The sequence below is a fragment of the Cnephaeus nilssonii genome, assembly GCF_951640355.1.
Source record: "Cnephaeus nilssonii genome assembly, chromosome: 18".
In the NCBI taxonomy this organism is placed as follows: domain Eukaryota; kingdom Metazoa; phylum Chordata; class Mammalia; order Chiroptera; family Vespertilionidae; genus Cnephaeus; species Cnephaeus nilssonii.
In genome coordinates, this window is record NC_137089.1 from 11793484 (window position 1) to 11816284 (window position 22801).

General features: G+C 40.1%; 1 protein-coding gene across 3 annotated transcripts in view; it reads right to left on the minus strand.

The window, feature by feature from the left end:
* STK3 (serine/threonine kinase 3) overlaps nt 1-20118 on the minus strand; it is a 225472-nt gene extending 205354 nt beyond the window's left edge. For all 3 annotated transcript variants that reach the window (XR_013815003.1, XM_079796718.1, XM_079796717.1), the window contains exons 1-2: nt 19928-20118; nt 786-866 (exon numbers count right to left, since the gene is read on the minus strand). Coding sequence is in view for 2 of the 3 variants with exons in the window: in XM_079796718.1 (XP_079652844.1) it covers nt 786-866; nt 19928-19953 (107 nt within the window). In the remaining variant the exon portion in view is untranslated. The remainder of the gene's footprint in view (nt 1-785; nt 867-19927) is intronic.
* Between the last annotated feature and the right edge of the window lie 2683 nt (nt 20119-22801).

Genomic DNA, 22801 nt, shown 5'->3' on the forward strand with positions numbered 1-22801 from the left:
TTTAGAATTCTTTGTTCTATTTCTGTGAAAATGCTATTGGAATATTGATAGATTGTACTGAATCTGTAGATTGCTTTGCGTAGAATGGATATTTTAACATATTAATTCTCTCAATCAATGAGCACAGAATATTTTTCCATTTATTTGTGTCTTCTTAAATTTTTTTCATCTATGTTTCCAGTGTGCAGATTTTTTCACCATCTTGATTAAATTAATTTCTAGGTATTTTATTCTTTTTGATGCAATTGTAAATTGTATTGTTTTCTTAATTTCTCTTTCTGATAGTTATAAAAATGCAACTTTTTTGTATATTAATTTATATTCTGCAACTTTACTAAATTCATTTATTAATTCTAACAGTTTTTTTTGTGTGGAATCTCTATTTAGTATTATGCCATCTGTGAACAGAGACAATTTTACTTCTTCCTTTCTGATCTGGATGCTCTCTATTTATTTTTTCTTGACTAACTGCTCTGGCTAGGACTTCCAGTACTATGTTGAATGAAAGTAGCCAGAGTGGCCATACATGTCTTATTCCTGATCTCAGAAGAAATCTTTCAGCTTTTCACTGATATCATGTTAACTGTGGGCTTGTCATATATGGCCTTTATTATGTTGAGGTATGTTCCTTCCATACTATTACTATTCTACTCAAGCAAATAGAAAAATTTACATTATATAGCATCTTTATAATTGTTTATAAATGAAACTGTGAGGTCAAGAGGCTATGCAAACACACACACATATACAAAAGTAAATGGTATTTTCATATATTTTATACTTACCCTTCCCCAAGTTTCTCTAATACATCAAAAACTTCTTCAGGCTGCTTAGTCAAACTGTCTTCACTCAGCTTTTTCAGCTTACTGGTGACAAAAAGACAAGAAGAAAATATTTAAGACCTTTAATAAAATTTTAAATTTTATTTTAAAGAGGCAATACATTCAAATGGTTCAAAACTCAAATATAAAAATGTATACAGTAAGTAGTCTCCTTCCAACTCACTTTTACTTAGCTTCTTGTAAAACTTTTATACAAAATGAATATATGTTTTTATTTCTCCCCATTTTCAACACAGCGTTTTTACACAAGTTCTTTTTTATACATACTGTTGTGCATCTTGCTGTTTTCACTTAACAACAAGTAACTCACGTTAAAGATCTCTAAAAAGTACGTAGAAAGCATCCTCATTCTTTTTTCCCTACATCTACATCCTACTTTATTGCAAAGATATAGCATCTCTTACTCGCCAATTCCTTATTTATGAACACCCAGGTTCCTTTTTGCTATTATAAACAACACTGTGATAAATAAGCTTATGCATAAATCAACTCACATATGTATTAGTATTCTATAGGATAAATTCCCACATATACACACACAAATACGAAAGCATATGTATTAATAAATAAGTATATATAAGTATAATCATGTCATAATATATATGTAATAATGTGTATGTAATTAATAAAATCACTACAATACCTACTATATGTAATGCAGAGGAAGGACATGCAGTGAGCAACAGTAGAAAAGGGAAATTAGGTAGAAGCTTAATCCATATACGGATGCACAGAATATAATCTTAATAGTAAGAATGGATAGAAGATCAACTATTCAAGATATTAAAGAGGCATAATCAACAGGTAGTGGTTTGGGTTAAATATGGGATGATGAGGGAAAGAGAGGAGTTGAGACATCTCTTAAGCCTTTGGTTAAATGTCATTTAAGCTAAGAACACCGGTAGAAAACATTTTGGAGGGGGAATATTATATGTTTAAGTCAACTCTTCCGAATGTAGATTTCCAGTAAGCAAGAGTATATTTGAATCCCAAAAGAGATCTGAGTTGAAAATATCATTTTTTGTACCACCAGAACATAGATGAGGCCTTGAAGACATGAGAAGGGATAAAATCATCAAGAAAATGTCTAAAAAGAAATCAGGGTCAGGAAGAAAACAGCTCCTAGAAAAACATCAATATTTAAGAAATGAGGTCATGTATGACAAGAAGGTAGTACTTGACCATGTTTAAAGCTTTTGAAAATTCAAACAAAAAATTCAGAAGTGCCAATTACAGAATTTCCACTTCTGAACACAAAAAAAAGTTACCGGATCCAGAATTATCTGTCTGTTGTAAACAACCAGAAAACTCAACAAATATAGGAAACAACTATTTTCAGACATTAGATATAAGGCATTTCAGAACTGAGATCCCTGAGAAAAGGGGAAGAGATTAGCCTCATTATCATCAAGGCTTTAGGATCGAGAAGTTTGGACAGACTGAAGCACATGGAAAAAGGAATCCAAATGGAGCCCAGCATCTTTGCTGAGTTGAAGAAACAAGAGATGGGGTTGTGGAGTGGCAAGGAAAAGGAAATTTGTATTACTGAATACCTTCAAGAAGAGAGGTATACAGAGAAAGAGGTCCAGCAACCCAGGAGTTTTCTTGACTAATGCCAATCTGCCCTGGTTACAAAAAACACTCTACAAAGCTCAGCAAAATCAACTTCCTAAGGGAAAACAATGACCAGGGAACTCTAAAACAGCTCCTCCCAGAGATCACACAAGGCTGAGAATCCTTCCCACCAACAAAAGCTGAGAGAACTCTTACAAATACAAGGGTCACTCAGAAGCAATACCAGAATAGTCATATTTTAGAAAGGAGACAGTATTACCAAAATATAGAGGCTAATCTTGATTCTCCCAAAAGGAGCTTAAAAACAAGCCTCAAAACATTGAGCCTATCTTACCTAATAATAGACAAATATGTAAATTGACCATACATTCACTATGCCCACAGCCAATCAGAGTGAGTGAGTATGCAAATTAACCCACCAAAGATGGTGGTTAATTTGCATACGAAGGCAGGGCGGGCAGCACCATGGCCTGCTTCCGGGGGTACGGGTTCATCGGGGGCGGAGGAGGCCCTGCGGGCAGCGCCAGACACCGCCCACAAGGTACCAGTCCATTGGCCGGGGAGGCGGTGGGATGGGCAGCGCCAGACAGCACAGGAGGGGTCCAGGTTCATCGCAGTCCCCAGGAGGGGTATTGGCCTGCCTAGCCTCCCCAGGGGTCCCTGGGAACATCGCCGCCCCGGGGAGACAAGGCCAGACCAGCCTAGCCACTCCCGGGGGTCCCTGAGAACATTGCCGCCCCGGGGAGGCAAGGCCGGACCCGCCTAGCTGCTCCTGGGGGTCCCTGGGAAGATCTCCGCCCTGGGGAGGCGAGGCCAGACCCGCCTAGCCGCTCCCATGGGGCTTTGGGAACATTGCCGCCCTGGGGAGGCGGAGGTGAGGCCTGACCCACCTAGCCGCTCCCATGGGGCTTTGGGAACATCGCCGCCCCGGAGAGGTGAGGCCAGACCCACCTAGCCGCTCCCGGGGGTCCCTGGGAACGGGGAGGCGAGGCCGGACACGCCTAGCTGCAAATCGACCAAATGGTGGAACAACCAGTCTCTATGATGTGCACTGACCACTAGGGGGCAGACGCTCAGTGCAGGAGCTTCCCCCAGCCTGCAGGCCCCAGGCCAGCCAAGGTGGGTGAAAGCGGGGGCCCCACCAATCACCCTGCCGGTCACCCGGCAGAGGGAGGCAACCGATGGTGGTGGCAGGGGGTGGGGTCGGCGAGCAGGTGGCACCAGGCTAGCCAAGGTGGTGCCAGCGGTGGCCCCCCGATCACCCCACCAGTCGCCTCACAGATCGGCCCTGATCACCAGCCAGGCCTAGGGACCCTACCCGTGCACGGATTCCGTGCACCAGGCCTCTAGTGACTCATAAAGAGGAGAAAAATTAGTTAATTAAAAAAGACACAGAAATGGTGGAATTAACAGAAAAATAGTTCACCCTTGAATAATGTGAGGTTTAGGATCACCAAACACCACACAGTTGAAAATCTGCAAATAACAAGTCAGACCTCCACATATGCAGATTCCCAACTTCTTATTAAAGATATATTGACCCTTGAACAATAAGGGTTTGAAATGCACGAGTGCACTTATACACAGAATGAAAAAAATTTGCATATAAGTGGACTTACACAATTCAAACCTGTGTTGTTTAAGGGTCGACTGTTTCTTATAAAAAGCAATTATGAATATATACCATGTACTCACAGATATATAAAAAATGGAAGAAAGAGAAAAAAGTAAATCAAAATTTTAGAGATGATAAAATAAAGTATCTTAAATGGAATTTTCACTGCATAGGATTTGAGAAAATTAGACAATGCAGCAAAAAAAGATGAATAACTTGGAAAAAAAGGTTTAAAAAAAAGCCTGAGCCCCACATGAAAATGAAGGATATAGTGATAGATAGATAGATAGAAAGAACAATAGATATATGGATAGATAAATAGACAGACAGTCAGATAGGCAGATAAGTGTGAAGAGAGAAGGAGGGAGATAATGGCCAAACATTTTCCTACAGACACAGGAAACACAACAAACCTAAAAATACACACTTACACACACACACACACACACACACACACAAAGATAAATTACAATCAAACTGTTGAACACCAGTAAGAAAGAGACTACTAAGTAGTCACAGGAAAAAAACATCCTATACAATAAAAGGATAAAATGCAAATCGACCAGTCACTATGACGCGCACTGACCATTAGGGGGCAGAGACTCAACACAGGAGCTGCCCTCTGGTGGTCAGTGCGCTCCCACAGAGGGAGCACTGCTCAGCCAGAAGCCGGGCTCACGGCTGGCAAGTACAGCGGTGGGAGCGGGAGCCTCTACAGCCTCCGAGGCAATGCTAAGGAGCAGCGAGCAGGCAGACAGGAAGGAGCGAGGGGTCCCAGACTGCGAGAGGGCTCCTGGACTGCGAGAGGGAGCAGGCCGGGCTGAGGGACCCACCCCCCAGTACACGAATGTCATGCACCAGGCCTCTAGTAGATAAATAAAGAAAAAAAACCTTTTCTTCCACTCAACAACAGCAGAATATACACTCTTCTCATGTGCATGTGGAATATTCTCCAGAAGATACTGCATGATAGGCCCCCACAAAAGTCTTATAATTTTCAGAAGATTGAAATCATACAAAATATCTTCTCCAATCATAATGGAATATAACTAGGAATCAACAGCAGAAAGAAAACACACACAAATATGTGGAAATTAAATAACATGCTCTTAAACAACCAGAGGTCAAAAAGAAATCACAAGGCAATTAAGAAAATACCTGGACACAAATGATAATGAAAACACAATATACCAAAACATATGGCATGTAGCAAAAGCAGTACTAAGAGGCAAGTTTAGAGCAGTAAACCCTTACATTTAAACGTCACACCTCAAGAGACTAGAAAAACAAACTAAACCCAAAGTTAACAGAGGAAAGAAATAATAAAGATTAGGCACAAATACATAAAGTAGACTAGAAAAACAATAGAAAAAAATCAACAAACCTGCTATGGTATGAATATCTGTATCCTCCCAAAACGTAACTGTTGAAATCCAAACACCCAAAGATTATGGTAGTAGGGGTGTGGGGGGTGCTTAAGTCATGGGTAGAGCCCTCATAAAACTGACTCCAGAGAGACACTTAGAATTGTCAGCTACGAACCAGGAAGAGGGCTTTCATCTGAATGTGACCATCCTGACACCTTAATCTTGGACGTCCGAGATTCCAGAACTGTGAGAAATACATTTCTATTGTTTACACCCAATCTGCGGTATTTTGTTATAGCAGCCCAAACAGACTAAAACAGAAAACAACGAGTTGGCTTTCTTAGAAGACCAAACAAATTGACAAATCCTTAGCTAGACTAAGAAAAAAAGAATAGTCAACTAACTAAAATTACAAATGAAAGAGGAGATAATAAAACTGATGTCACAGAAATAAGAATGATTATAAGAGAGTACTATGAACAATTATGCATAAACAAATCAGGTAACCTAGAAGAAATGGATAAATTCTTAGAAACATATAGACTGCCAAGACTGAATAATGAAGAAATAAAAAATCTGAACAGACCCATAACCAGTGAAGAAATTTAAGGAGTAATCAAAAATCTCTCAACAAAGAAAAGCCTAATATTAAATGGCATTAATGGAGAATTCTACTCAACATTTAAAGGAAGAATTAACAACAATATCCCTCAAACTCTCCCAAAGAATTGAAGAGGAGGAAACATCTCTAAACTCAGCATTACTTTGCTATCAAAACCACAACATGAAAAATATAGACCAAAATTCCTAATAAATATTGATGTAAAAAATCCTCAGTATAATACTATCAAACAAAATTCAACAGCACATTAAAAGGATTATACACTGTGAAATGAAATTTATACCTGGAATGTAAGACTGGTTCAACACATGAAAATCAATCATTAACAAATAAAGGACAAAAACCACATAGTTATCTCAAGTGATGCAGAAAAGCATTTGACAAAGGCCAACACCCTTCCATGATAAAAACACTCAACAAACTAGAAATAGAAGGAAATTACCTCAATATAATGAACAGCTCACAACATACTTAATGGTAAAAGACTGAAAGCTTTTCCTCTAAGATCAGAAACAAGAAAAGGATACCCACTACTATTCAACATAGTACATACTATAAAGCAATAAGACAAGTAACAAATAAAAGACAAAGAAGAAATGGGGAAAAAATAAAATTACCTCTGTTCACAGATAACATGATTTCATCTGTAGAAAACAATAAAGATTCCCCCCCCCAAAAAAAAATTGTTGTAACTAATAAATTTCAGCAAAGTTGCAGGATACAAGATCAATATACAAAAATCAGCTGCACTTGTATACATTTGCAATGACCAATACTAAAATGAAATTTAAAAAAACAATCCCATTCATTATGGTATAAAGAAAGGATAAAGTACTTAGGGATAAAAATTTAACCAAGGAGATGAAAGACACACTAAAACTATAAAACACTGCTTAAAAAGAAACCAAAGAAGATAAAAATAAGTGGAAAGATATCCTATGCCCGTGGTCAGCAAACTGCGGCTCGCGAGCCACATGCGGCTCTTTGGCCCCTTGAGTGTGGCTCTTCCACAAAATACCACGGCCTGGGCGAGTCTATTTTGAAGAAGTGGCGTCAGAAGTTTAAGTTTAAAAAATTTGGCTCTCAAAAGAAATTTCAATCGTTGTACTGTTGATATTTGGCTCTGTTGACTAATGAGTTTGCAGACCACTGTCTTATGCTTATGGATTGGTTGGAAGACTTAATGTTATTTAAATGTCCATACTATCAAAGCAACATACAGATTCAATGCAATCTCTATCAACATCCCAATGGCATTTATTTTCATTTTTTGCAGAATAGGGGGGAAAATCCTGAAATTGATGTGGAATCTCAAGAGCCAAAAAAATCTTGGGGGTGGGGGTTTGAGGGGAATAAATTTAGAGGTCTCACAATTCCTTTGTGCTGTTTTGTCCTGTGTTTTACTTCTATATATGCTATTAACCCCACATTATGTCATTATTTCTGGCCTTGGCATCCCCCATACCTCTCACTACGTGGCCCCAGGCCCAGCACTCGTGGCAGCCAGCCTTGGTTCATAGCTTGGTCTCTCCTGGGCACCTCCAAGCCCAGTACAAGTAACAGCCACCTGCAGATTGCTTTGTAGCTCATGCAAAGGGCACAAAGTAGAGAGTTTCAGACCATATCAAAGCACACCCAATCTCCTCCCCACCAGGGACACACTCAAGGGGCGGACTCAGAAGGCACCAGAGCCCCTCTGAAGTACATCCTGCTCTGTGGGGTCGGCCCCTGCACAGCTGTTTCTCCATGGTAGTAGAGCAACAGCCCACACAGGGTTTTTGGGGGAGGGAGCAGGGCCACACCTGGAGTGCCCAGCTCAGGTGATTAGGAAGCTGTGCCACTGGACCCTACTGGACACCTACTTCAAAAGGCCACTCTACCAAGCGCAGGAGACGTAGTAGTTCTTCATAACACATAGAAACAAACACATGGAGGGCTGGGCTGCCAAAATGAGAAGACAAAGAAACATGTCCCAAATCGGGGGGGGGGGCGGGGGGGGGGGGAGCAAAACTCCAGGAATAGAACTAAACAAAATGGAGACAAGCAATCTACTAGATGCACTTCAAGGTGTAGTTTTACAAGGTGAAGGCAAGATCCTTCACCAGCAAAAAGGATACAAATCGCTGCATTGCAATACCCACTCTATTGCGGTGGTCTGGAACGGAACCTGCAATATCTCTGAGGTAGGCCTATATAAGAGACACTGAAGCTCAGAGGACACTAGCAGCTGACTAGGCATTTCCCATGCCACCCCATGCACATTTCCTGAGCACCCCACAATAAAATTCTATTACTGAAGGTAATCTGTGTACCTCTCTTCTTTGTGGCCTTAAAGGACCTGAGTAACAGAGTAACTAATATAGGAAACAAAGCAGAAGGAAGACACACACCAAAGGCAAACGGGAAAAACAGTGGCACCACTAATTAGAAGGTGGATGGAAGGTAAAGATTCCATTTTTAACACACTGCCTTTGAGGAGATACCAAAGTAATCAAATGTTATTTAGTGGATACTGCATAAGACTGAGTACAAAGATTCCAAAAGTGTGTATTTGTGGGTCATTTCAATCAAAGTTGAAGCCGTGGATAAACTCAACAAAGAAATAACCACATTAAAAAAAAAAAAAAAAGGAGAAAGAGAAAACGTAATGTCTTGTCAATTATGAATTGGGAAGAAGAGCACCTAAGATAGAAAAACAGAAGCAACAGAAAAATGAGAAATAGAAAGCTTCAAGAAACAGAGATATGAGGGAGATAAGTTCAGAGAAAAGATTTCTGATCTTTCCAAGCAATGACTGATAACCTAAAATCAGTTTCATTATATAGACAAGGCCTGAGTTGGAAGGCTGAGACAAAATGAACACTTAAAAACAGATTTTAAAGATTCTAGAATTGGGGAACAAAAATGTAATTATAGGAGTAAAGTCATAAAAAGTATGAGAAGGGACATGTTCAAAGATCAGGTGGAAGTTGAGGGGAAAAGAAGAAATTCCCCTTCTGTGATAGAAGCAAAAATTATGTAGGAACAATAATCAAAGAAAATTAAGATGAAAGTACATAAGGTAGTTTTTCTTCCTACCGATCACAGAATTTCAACCTTCTCTACAAAGTAGATGAAATCATTTGTGTAAAATTATATACATATGACAGGAAAAGAAAGTGCCAATTTAGGGGACTGCAGCCCTGAAACCAGTCAGGAGTGACAGCTCTTTCTGTCAAGTCTGCAAACACCAAAATGCAAATTAGCCCTAGATAAGAAACAGCCCAGTTATAAAAGACGTAACACTTGATATTTTAACTATTTTCAATTGTACAATTAAATGGCATTAAGTATATTCACACTATTCTGTAACCATCACCACTATCCATCTCCAGAACTTTTCATCATCCCAAACTAAAACTTTACCCATTTGACAACTTCCCACTTCCTCCTCCTCCCAGGCCTGGTAAGCACCATTCTATTTTCTGTCTCTATGAATTTGAGTATTGTAAGTGCCGCATATAAATGGAATCATACAATATGGGTCCTTTTGGGTCTGGCTTCTTTCACTTAGCATGTTTTCAAAATTCACCCATGTTGTAGCACATATCACAACTTTATTCCTTTTCCAGGTTGTAAATGTGGTATATACCACATTTCCCTTAGCCATTCATCCATCAGTGAACACTTAGGTTGTTTCCATCTTTTAGCTATTGTGAATAACGTTGAAAATAAAATCTGCTGTACAAATATCTATTTGAGTCCCTGATATCAATTCTTTTCTGTATATTTCTAGAAGTGAAATTGCTGGATCATATAGCAAATGTATGTTTAATTTTTTAAGGAACCACCACAGTTTTCCATAATGACCGCACTATTTTACCATCCCATCAGCAATGCACAAGGGTTCCAATTGTTACATATGCTAGGCAATATTTGTTATCTTCCAGGGTATTTAATTTGTTTATTTTTATGACAGCCATCCTAAAGAATATGGTTTTGATTTGCATTTTCCTAATAAGTGATGTTGAATATCTTTTCATATGTTTATGATCCACTTGTATATCTTCTTTGGAAAAATGTCTAGTCAAGTCACTTGCTCACTTTTTATTTGGTTGTTTGTTTTGGCCAAAGACTTATTTATAAAGAGAGACACAAAGGAAGGCTTTCTACACTGCTAGATCTAGTTCCCTATTCAAGAGTAATTAGTATATGCCCTCTAGATCTTTTAGATACCTAACCATGGAGAACAGGACCTAACCAGAGTGCAAATTCAGTAGAAGAGAAAAGACTATCTTCATGAACAGATTCTTTCTTCATAAAGGACTTTCTACCTCGTTTCAGCTCTGTAATTTTCAATGTCTTTTTCTCTTCTGGCAAATTGCCCTATGTTTCAGTGATCACATTATTGGTGGTTTTATGTCTACTAATAGTAGCTATTTAATTTCAAAAGTGTTATAAAAATCATGCTGTTATTATTGCTATGTGCTGATTAAGCACTATGCTTCATCTTACATGTAATATCTCATTTAAAACTAAGTTCTTGTTAACCCTAGCAGTTTCATCTTGAACACTGTTAGGGACATATGAAAAGTTTTCATCCTTTAGTCCTTCAACAGTTCATTATCAAACAATGTCAAAAAGTCTTAAAGCTAGCCTTCAATAATGAACATTTTCTAAATTATACAATGCTGAAATTGATTTTGAATCCACAAAATCAAACATCTTTTCTTTCAACAACAGGAAGTACATTTTATCCCAAACTAATAAAATTCAAAGATCATTTTTCTTCTGCTCGCTTTTGCTTTTTAAAGGACAAACATTTTGTAAATATTTAGTAGATAGTTAGTTCTAAAGTAGAAATACTGATTTTCTTTTATTTTTTTTCTTAACATATGCATCCAAGTGAACGCTGACCTTTTATCCTCTTGGAAAATTACATGTTTCTTCAAAATGTGTTGACAATGCCAAACACATCTTTAAAACACTTTGGAAACTGTCTTCAGAGACTAATGATTCACTATTTCACTTAATCTTCACAAAACCCAGAAAAAGGGTACTATTAGCACCTCCATTTTTACAATGAGCATACTGAGACTTAGAAAAGTTAACTGGCCCACTGCTGCACACAGTAAATGGCAGAACTAAGCTTAGAACCTAGGTCTATCTGACTCTAAAGCTCTGGTTCTTAATTGTTTAGCTAATAAGTATCACTTTTAATAATAAAATAAATATACTTTGATGATCTCATAATTTTAGTTTTATAAAACTGTATCAAAATTGGGGGGGGGTAACTGATTACTGGCACTACAACTAGCTGAAATAGATACTCTACAATGGATAAAAGACTTTTTAAATTAAATGAAAGTCTTGTTTTCAACTCTATCATACCATTTCCTCTCAGGTTGGGCTCTTTGCCCAAAAGTACTCTAAAATTATAATTTCCTCGCAAAGAGCTTTAAAGCAAAAGAAGCTGAGATTTTTCTCCATCCTTCACCCTTGAAGCCTTTATTTTTATTAAAGGTCAATCATTACAAGAAAAATAGCCTAAATACTTCATCCACATAAATCTTTTAAAAAAGTAAACTACTATAGAAGTAATGCTACTATATTTGTACAGGTATACATACCCTTTGAAGCTCTAATTTTGCTCCTCAAAATCTAAGTAATGATCCAGAATGACAGACATATTTTTAATTTAGGAATTTTATAAGCTTTTTAAGGTAAAATCCTGTTCTTTTTCACGAAGCACCAAAATCATATTCTTTTTTTATGCAAAAAAATGGCTATTTTCATATTAAATTTTAGAAATTTAGAAAAGTTTGAAATAATTTTTTCCTCCTTTAACTGCAAAAGATGATTCCAAGATGTACTATGGGCCCAGAAGAAAAGCAAAAACTGACACAAAGAGCATGCATGTACTTTGGGAAAGGGAGAGCTACTGTCAGGTCCGATAATTATTTCCAAGATACGTAGTTTAGAGAAGGATAGAACAATGAGAAATGACAGAAAACAATAAAAGACAAGGTGAGGTGTAGGAAATAAACAGCTACATGCAGCAACAAAGCTTCAAACACATCAAAAGAACACACCTGACAGTTTCTATGAACTAAAACTATGAACAGTTCTATGAACTGTTTCTGTGTTTTTATGAACTGAAATTCATAGAAATAATAAGTAATCAAGAAAGCAAATGATCAGTCTCAGACCACTGCTCACGTGTTTTCATTTTGGAATGATTTCTATCAAATCTAGTTGGTGTTTTTTGTCCTTTGTTTTTTAATAAATTTTTATTGATTTCATAGAGGAAAGGAAAGGGAGAAAGAGCTAAAAACATTAATGATGATAATCATTGATCGGCTGCCTCCTACACACCACCCACTGGGGATCGAGCACACAACCCAGGCATGTGCCCTGACCCAGAATCGAACTATGACCTCCTGGTTCATAGGTTTCCGCTCAACCACTGAAACATACCAGCTGGGCAAAAACTAATTGTTTTAAAAGTGTTTTTTAAATGTTTTAAAAGTATAATACTTAAAATGGTTTACTTCATTTCTTTAGAAAATCCATTATATGGTATACCATACTTCCCAATGATACTAAATATCTTTAAAATTTTTACCATATCACTAATTTGGCATGTTTTTCACAACATATGAGTTTTATGAATATTAATTAATTAAAGCTGACTAATCAAGTACTGAGAGTGATTTTAAGGGGGGAAATTCCATTTTCTAATCATTGACCTGAAACTTGAATTCTGTTCTACCAGAAAAAAATAGAGGGGAAAAAATCTTGAAAGTATATAATAAGAATAAAGAGCATAGAAAGAAACCTCAATCAACCAGGAAAAGAAAAACCATCAAAATACTTTATTCTCAAAAGTTAATTATTTATATACATTTTTAATTTCCACTGCTTAATTTGACACTTGTTTCTTATAATTCTTAGGAATTACATAAACCACAAATTTTATTCAGGGAAATCATTACTCTCCAAACTCTTTGATCCAGATTTCACTGACTATAAAAATACTAGAGGCCCGGTGCAGGAAATTCGTGCACTTGGGGGGGGGTCCCTCAGCCCGGCCTGCACCCTCTCACAGTCCGGGAGCCCTCAGGGGATGTCCGACTGCCATGGAGGCGGGAGGCTTCCACCACTGCAGCTGCACTCGTCAGCCGTGAGCCCAGCTCAGGGCTTCTGGCTGAGGGGCGCTCCCCCTGTGGGAGCACACTGACCACCAGGGGGTAGCTCCTACATTGAGCGTTTGCCCCCTGGTGATCAGTGCATGTCATAGCAACCGGTCGTTCCACCATTCAGTCGATTTGCATATTAGCCTTTTATTATATAGGATTAGAATAATCAGAAAATGATTACTGGTTGCTATTTAATTGCAAAATGACAGACTAAATTTATAAGTGCAACTTAATGTCTTTTAATACAGTAGGTAATTACATCAAAACTAATTCTAGAAATAAAAGTTATGTGACACACTGAGAAATATAAATTACCAATTGATATCACTGAGACAAATACCTCATTTTATTTATTTATTTAAAGCACAATAAAACTTAACAAGAGGGGCTAATATAAACACTAAAAATGTTTAGCACATGGCATTTAATATCTGGATGTGCTTCATTTTGCAATTCATCACACTGAGTCAAGGTTAAATTTATAAAGCAGCCTCAAAATGCTCCCTGAATTTTGTTTGTTTGTCTGCAGATACATTTTTATGTACGCAAGACTAGGCAGGTTAAGTGTCCTACCTTAAAAAATAAGGCCTGAAATCTGATCTTATCATCAGTGGTGTCATTTGCCTTGGATTCTTTTGTTTTCTACATCTTTTTCATTTAAGAAAAGAAGAAACTGGGTCACCTGAAACATTTAGCGGTGAGAAAGTGAGGCTGGATGTTAGGATAACAGTCAGGGTAACCAGAGTAAGCTAGGGAGAAGATGAGGGTAACAGTCACTCTAAATAGTCTCTACCACAGAATTTGTCCATACTTGCCCAATTTCTGAGTCAAACTTAAAATCAAATATTTATGTAAAGATATTACCCAGGGAAAGAAACTCAAAACTGCCAGTGCCACAGTTTGGAGAAGAGTCAGTTCTCCTATCTATGAATAAAATGCTATTTAAAAATAAGGGCCCAGTTTAAAGTCTTGAAATACCATTTCTCACTAAAAGAAAGCACGGCTTCTTAGAGAAATGGTTGGGTCAGATCTGGGACAGAAAACGGACAAGATGAGCCTGCCTGTCTTATCACAACAGACAGCAAGGAAGCTGCCACGAGAGTCACACTGTCTCAAGAGACTCCCACTGACTGACCAAAGATGGAACCCTCTGAACTTCAACAATAGTACCTGCAATGATTTAAAAATCCATCAAATATGTCTAAATCCAACCGCTCAGGATGGCATTTTTAAAAAATAAAGAATTGGTCCCCTTTGGAGAAAAATAGGGAACTAATTCATCTTTTAAAAGCATAATTTGCTTTAAATTCTGCTTAAAACTCTTTAATGACAGCACACTGCACTCTGACTTAAAACCAATGGCCTGCACCACTGAATCCCTGCCCATCTCTCTGACCTCATCTCCAACACTTTCTCCCATTCCATAACCCACCCACAGTGGCCTCATTTCGATTCCTTCCATACACTAACCTTCTCTCCACCTCTTGGTCTTCTTACAGCTTTTACCTTTACCTGGAATACGCTTTCTGGCTACTCTCACGGATAACCTCTCAATGTCAGGTCACAGCTTAAATATTACCTTTTCAGAGAAGCTTCTGTCAACTGTCCTACTGAGCAGGTTTCACCATTTTTCTCTGTCAATACATGCTACTCCTAGCCTTCCTAGCTCAAGCTCCAACTAGACTGTATGTTCTATGAGGGCAAAGATCCCATCTATCTCATACAGCAGTGTTCCCAGCACTGGCATTTGAAAGGCAGTTAATTATTAATTACTGAATATATGAATAAATAAGCAAAATGAATGAACTCAATGATATTCTGTCCTCTCTTTGACAATACTGTATATAACTACCAACCATCCAGCAACCAGAGTTCTCAACACTGCCCACCAATCTATCATAGACATCCATTTCCTTTTCTACAATGTTCTACTTGGTAAAGAGCCCATGTTTTGACCATTTCCCTTTCTACCTATCAAAACTTACCTATTCTGTGGTCATTTTTACCTCAACTAGAGGTTCCCCTACAAAGGACTGATAAACTCAACTTACATAATGCTAATAATTAATAGCCATTTCATGGATTTACCTTCCCAAAGGGGCTTCATTTTAATAAGGACTTCTGAAGATCTCTGTGACGGACCTGATAAGGAAATCTGAGAAATCTAAAAGCCATTCTGGTACCCAAAGTCAACGACATGAGGGACTACATCTATTGTATGTTTAACACAAGCCTTAATGGGAAAACCAAATCAATAATGTGAGGGTCAAAGGGGCCTTACAGATCCTCTAGTCATGATTCTCAGATCTGGATGCACATTGGAATATCCACCTCCAAAGAAGAATGACATCCAAAGAAGAAAATTTCAAAGTCAGTACAAAGCTGGGCCTAACACCAGATATATAGGAACAACATGCTAAAACTATAAAGACACATGGGGAAGACAAATATCCAATTCAGGGCAGTAACAACCTTTTGGAGGATGGTGAGGAAACGCAACTGAGAACAGATATACTTGGAGGGCCTCAATTTTATTGGTAATATGTGCCTTGCCAGCACGGCCATGAGTGAACCTGAGGGGGCGTGGTGAAGGATTAGAAAAGACAGACAAGAGAATAAAGCTAGGGCTAGGTGGGACGTTGCCCTCTGATTAGAGAGACAGTGCCACGGCCTGCAAACCGAGTCTTTATTTTATAGCCAGATTCCACGAGGCAAAGTAAGGGCGTGATCAAGATTTTACAATGTTCTCGCGGGTTTCCAATCTACTCAATTACATGCACCTGAACTCCATCAAGCTTTGTTTTGGCAGCACTTGCTGCACCTCCCGCAGCCCATATCACTCAGCCACGTGGGACCACAGGTTCGGACCATAAGGTCAAGCTTACAACCACAGCCTTTGGCTATAATTGTACTGGGACTTGCACGTGGCTTTGCCACGAGAGGATCGTGCCCTCTCGTTAGTCTGAGGCTTGAACCTGTCCGAACGCTGTAGCTGCTCTCCACAGTAATATTTTATTTCCAATGCTAGGCAGTGATGCATAAGTATTTATTAAATTAATGTCCATTATCTTTGGGATGTCTAAAAACTTATAATTTAAAAAAAACACACACAATATGGCCATGGCATATATATTCAGATGGAAATCATACGAGGAATACAGAGAAATATCTTAGGCAAGAAAGTACTCAAATAAGATAGTTTAGAAAGCAGGCCTCGAAGGAAGACTAAAACATAAACTACTAGCAAAAAATAACAAATTTTTCTAAAGAAAAGCATGCCCAAAGGCAAACTTGGGGGCACTCTAAAGAAAGAACAACAGGGAAACTTCGGGAGGACAGATTCACCTTGGAGAAAAGCAATAGATGATTGGGGGTTAAGATTGAAATTGAGTGAAGGGAGCTCTGGGAACTAAAATGACTAGTGTGCCCCAACTACACCCCTCCCCCCCCCAAAAAAAAAAAAAAGAAGTAGCATGATTGAAGTGCTGTTTTAGCAAAATAAATCAGAACCCATGCCAGGATGAACTAAAGCAAACATGGATCATTATGAGATGCTGTAGGACAGCAAAAGGGGAACAAAGTGTTAAGATGCTGGGAACCAGGTTCTGGTGCCCTCTCTACTCCAAACAGAGCCCTTCTGCTGGTAACAATTTTTGAAAACCACTGGACTACGGTGCCCAGAGTTGGAAGGCACTGCTGTAAATCAAGTGTGAGGGTCATAAAACCCTGGAATAGGGTAGTAGTATTGGGCATCAAAGGGGGGGGGGGGGGGGGGGGAATCCACAGACTTTTTTTTTTTTTTTAAATATATTTTATTGATTTTTTACAGAGAGGAAAGGAGAGGGATAGAGAGCCAGAAACATCGATGAGAGAGAAACATCGATCAGCTGCCTCTTGCACACACCCCACCGGAGATGTGCCCGCAACCAATGTACATGCCCTTGACCGGAATCGAACCTGGGACCCCTCAGTCCACAGACCGACGCTCTATCCACTGAGCCAAACCGGTTTCGGCCCACAGACTTTTTGATGGAAAATTTTATAGGCTCTAGTGACAAACTGGATGGGATAATGAAAGAGTGTATCTACATGAAGAAATTAAAAATACTGAGCAGCAGCTGCTGGTCATACAGACCTCAGCATCAGCAACATAAATGTGACCATGTATGTTAAGATGTCTGAGCCCTAAGGAAGTGCTACACAAGGGAGAAAAGCAAAGTGGCACTTTACCAGGATTAAGAAAAAAACAAGCAAAGGAGACCAGAAAATTCTGGAAAGAGATGGCCACTACATCATGGAATGCTAAGAAAGCAAGCAACGGTTTCAAAAAGAGGCATCACTGTACAAAATAAAAGGGTACACAGCTTTTGCAGCCAATCAGACCCCAAGTTTCTGGTACCTCGTCTACTTGACCAAGTTATTTAACCTCTCTGAGCTTCATTTAATAAGGAAAACATAAACAGCTAACATTATTGAACACATTATAGAGCACTGTCCTAAGTGCTTCACATATACCCACACGACACATTTTACACGTGAAGAAATTAAATTTAGAACTAGCATAGTAAATTACACAACTGAGACAATAAAATAATGTATATAAAGTTCCTGGCAAACAGTATGAACTCAAAAAAATGGTAGCTATATTGCATTATTAGAAGGTAATGATTAATAGGGACAATACAAAAACTCACTATCAGTTATTCCTATCATAGCCTTCCATGGGGCAAACTCTCTTAGTATCCACATCTATAAAATAGAATTAATGCCCATAATCTAACGTACTCAATAGGGTTGCTATAAGGATTAAATGGTATTATAAATATAAAAATACTATGAAAAAAATTTTTAAGAGTTATTCAAATATATGGGATTGTCTTTAGAAATGCCTTCTGGATTAACATGTCTCTCTAAAGAGAGCTAAAAATAAGTCTGTTAAATGGGCAACCACTATATTAAAAAGTATAAGTCACCATGGAATGGTGATATATGCCACCACACCTAGCTCTGACCCCTCATTTCTCTAATATACCTGCAAGGACAGGGGCTCTCTTTCACCTATAACGAAATTATGATACTTTAAAGCAGTGGTTCTCAACCTTTTTAATGCCGCGACCCTTTAATACAGTTCCTCATGTTGTGGTGACCCCCAACCATAAAATTATTTTCGTTGCTACTTCATAACTGTAATTTTGCTGCTGTTATGAATCGTAGTGTAAATATCTGTGTTTTCCGATGGTCTTTGGAGACCCTGCTAGCGGTTCTCAACCTGTGGGTCGCGACCCACAGGTTGAGACATTACGATTCATTAACAGTAGCAAAATTACGGTTATGAAGTAGCCACGAAAATAATTTTATGGTTGGGGGTCACCACAACATGAGCAACTGTATAAAAGGGTCGCGGCATTAGAAAGGTTGAGAACCACTGCTTCAAAGTATAGCTAATCAGTAGAGAGAGCTACCACTTCAATTCAGAGTTGTTCAAGTTGGTCTTATGGTGCTGGCTCGGTCCTTCCAAGACCAAAAAGGAAAAAGAAAAAAAAAATGCTTTCAATTTTCTTCTATAGTATTAAAACTAGGAGCCCAATCAATACTACAATTTTAGATACTTTACAAAACGTCAGAAAATAATTTATCAAAGGCTCTGTCTGATAGGAGGTCTCTTTTGGAAACCTGTCCACAACCCCCTTTTACACCTGAACAGATGGTTTCCAGGCCTCGGGGCTCAGATGTCTATACACCCTATTCACCATAGCTCACAAAGTTCCAACCTTTTAATTATTTCATGTTCTTGAATACACCATCTTCCATCTAAAGATCTCTGGGTATCAAAACACTCAAACCCTTTAATCTTCATAACACTATCTAGGAGAGAAATTAGTAGCCTTGTTTTATAAACTACAAGTGAAAGACAGAAGTTAAATATTTTATCCAACATCAGTTAGTTGATTGATTCATTCTTGGGGGGAAAAATGCACATTATGAATTTAAATCAATGGATAACCTTGATTTAGCTTCCTAAGGTCATTTCAAATATTAGTTCAAACTACGGTGTACTCTTACACTTCCAACATATCAAAGATTAAATGTGAATTAACAGTAAATACCGAAGCATCACTATTTTTACATGCTAAAAAAAATAAATAAACTATATGGGGGAGGGGTCCTAACTTAAGATTAGTCTTGCATCCATAAATATTTGTGAACTTGAGGGGTAGGGGAGGAACACCTGTCAGTGCAGCACATCCACGGTAAGTTTTACAAACTGTGCGGCTATTAATATTTAACTCCTTGAACTGTAAATAAACCACCCGCTTCTCAAAAAAGGCAATACTATGAAAAACATTTGACGAGGAAGCCCACATGACTGTAAGAAGCCCAGTGATTTCCTAGTTTTACGTCTCCCCGGCTTCGTGAATCTGCCACGAGGAAAACTCTGCGCGCCCCAGGGGCCCGGCCGCGGGGAGCCCGGCGCTGCCCACCTCCCGTCCACGAGCCAGGCCGGCCGGCCCGGGACCCAGGGGCCCCGCCTCCCCTCGAGCCCCCGAGCCCCCGAGCCCCCGCGGACAGACCAGGCCCGGCACTCGGGCCCCCCTCTCCACCGCCAGCGCGCCCGGCTCCCCGCCCCGCAGTCGGGGAGGGTGTCACGGAGCGGCCGGGCCTAGCGGCCCCCGCCCCGCGCCGACGGCGCCGCCTCCCTCCAGCTCCCCGCTCCCCGCGTTCCTTACCTCTTGGGCGCCGGCGGCTGCTCCATGGCGGCCCGGGACGAGAGGAGGGACCTGGTGGGCGGCGAAGGCCGGAGGGAGGAAAGGAGCCGGGGCACCCGCTGGCCGAGCCCGGGGAACCGCAGAGGGAAACTCCAGGAACTCGGAACAACTTTCCCGTAACTCCACGGCGGATCCCCCTCCCGCCCCGGAGGGTGGCTCCTCCCGTCCCGTCCCGCCCCTCGGCCGCTGCGGTCCAGGGCGGGTGGGCGGAGCCGGCCGCGGTCCAGGGGAGGGTGGGCGGGGCCAGCCGCGGTCCAGGATTGGTGGGCGGAGCCTGCCGCGGTCCAGGATTGGTGGGCGGAGCCTGCCGCGGTCCAGGATTGGTGGGCGGAGCCTGCCGCGGTCCAGGATTGGTGGGCGGGGCCGGCCGGGGTCCAGGGTTGATGGGCGGGGCCTGCCGCGGTCCAGGATTGGTGGGCGGGGCCGGCCGGGGTCCAGGGTTGATGGGCGGAGCCTGCCGCAGTCAAGCCAAGCTGAGCAAAGCCAGGCATCGGGTAGGGTAGGCGGAGTCGGGGGTCGAGGGAGGGGCCGGCCTCGTTGCAGCGAGTGGGGGAAATAGGAATGGGTACTGGAAGAGGGAGAGGGCAAGGCCTAGGCAGGACCTAGAGCCTCTCTATGCCAAGGGCACTTTCCTCTGAGCTGGCGCTCCTCATTTGCCTTCCTTTTTTTTTTTTGCCCCCGTACTATTTGATCCATTTCTCTGGATTTCCCAAGGATACATCCCAAGCATCTTGTGCATGCGTTTGAAGTACTACTAACTGCCCACGCTTCCCTCTCTAGTTCTGTTTATAATTATTGGTTATGTTTTCTCCCAGCCATTTGACATTTGTAGCTACAGTACTCGGGATGCTTCTGGAAATTCTTGTTTGATTTGATTGTGGACAAGCTCCTCATTACATGTCACGATAATTATGTCTAATTACAAAGAAAATAGTGACTGCGGTGACATCGCTCAGTGCCCAGCATTCAGTGCACTGTGGTCTTGCTCAACAGGGTAACCTGGCAAACTAGACAATTGTGGTGCATAAAAAAGTATTCAGGAAACGTTTGTTTCCTTCTCTCTTTCCACCCCCTCTCTCCAACCTGTTCCATTGTCATTTGACCCCTTCATCCATCCCTGTTGTGTGTATACCATTACCTTAAATTCTGTCTACAGATATCTTTCTTATAACCATATATAGCTGCTATGTAACGACTTTAAGTTTTGACAGAAATTGTCAAGCTGTAGTGTCATGTAGTTTTTGGAGACTAGAACAGCCTCCTTTGCAATTGGAATTGGCCATGTGGCTAAATTCTGATTAATAATGTGTAAGCATAAATGTTTGTGGCATTTCTTGATAATCTTCCTTAAGAAACAACTGATAAGTTGTATTAGCTAATTCTCAGTAGCGTAAGGCAGCAATTATTTTATTCTCGTGTGTCTCTGGGGGCTGCTGTGTTCTACAGTCATTCACCTGGGGCCAAGATGAAGCAAATGTGGAACTCAATTGTTTTCCAAATTAGATATACATGGCTTGAAAGTCCTTAAACAATTTTTGGATCTCTAGTCTCCTGTTTCCTTGCCTCTGCTTTCTCCATTGTATTTCCCTGGCCAATTCCCCCTCTACTAGATAAAACAAACTTTCCCACTTTCCTGTACAAAGAAATTTATTTCTCTCTAATTCAAACTCGTAAACTCAAGCTTTGGTGTCACTTTAACTATCTAACCAAACTGACCAAAAAAATCTTCCCCCCCCCAAAAAAAAAAAAAAACACACCCATTTTATGTACTTTAAACAGATTTGCTGCAATAACAACTCAAAATCTCCAAAGCTTCCAAACACAAGCATTTATTTATTGTTCATGGTATCTGTGAGTGGTTGCAACTCTGCTCTCTGAGTCTCACTCTGGAAACCAGACTGAAGGAGTAGCTGCCATTAGGAACATGTGTTTCTCCTGGTAGAGGAAAAAGCAAACAAGTTAGCAGAAATCTGCACTGCCTCTTAAAGCTTCCGCTTAGAACTAACACATTGTCACTTCTCATCTCCCATTGACCCAAATGTCTTCTCATCTCCCATTGACCCAAATGTCTTCTCATCTCCCATTGACCCAAATGTCTTCTCATCTCCCATTGACCCAAATGTCTTCTCATCTCCCATTGACCCAAATGTCTTCTCATCTTCCATTGACCCAAACGTCAGGGCTAACTCAGAAAATGGGGTGGGAAAGTCTCTTCATCTACTCTTTATAGAGAAGAGAATAGCTGGAAACATTAACACAATCCATTACATTGTAAGAAGAGTCACTTTTCTTATAATTAATTATAAAACAGCAACTTTATTCCTTCCCTTGTCCTATATCATGATCAAGATGGGTGGATAGCAAAGTTTCTGGGGATAATGAGTTGTGAGTGTGGGAGGATGTGTATTTAAAAAATCTGGAACCCTGGCTGGGTGGCTCAGTTTGTTGGAGCATCATCCTATACACCAAAAGGTTGCAGGTTCAATTCCTGGTCAGGGCACATACCTAGGTTGAGGGTTTGATCCCTGGTTGGGGTACATTCAGGAGGCAACCAATCGCTGTTTCTCTCTCCCATTGATATTTCTCTCTCTCTCTCTTCCTTTTTCTAAAATCAATAAATACATGCTTGGATGAAGATTTTTTTAATCTAGTTGTTTTTTTTTAATATGTATGACCTCTCTACCCTAACCTCCACCATCTTCTCACTTGTCCCTGGGTGTACGGGCAGCTGTGTACACTTTACAAAGGATCGTCAAGTAATTTCAATACTTCCCACCCTTGACCCTTTTGAGACCGTTAGAAAATGGGTTTGGGGGAATGCTCTTATCATATTTT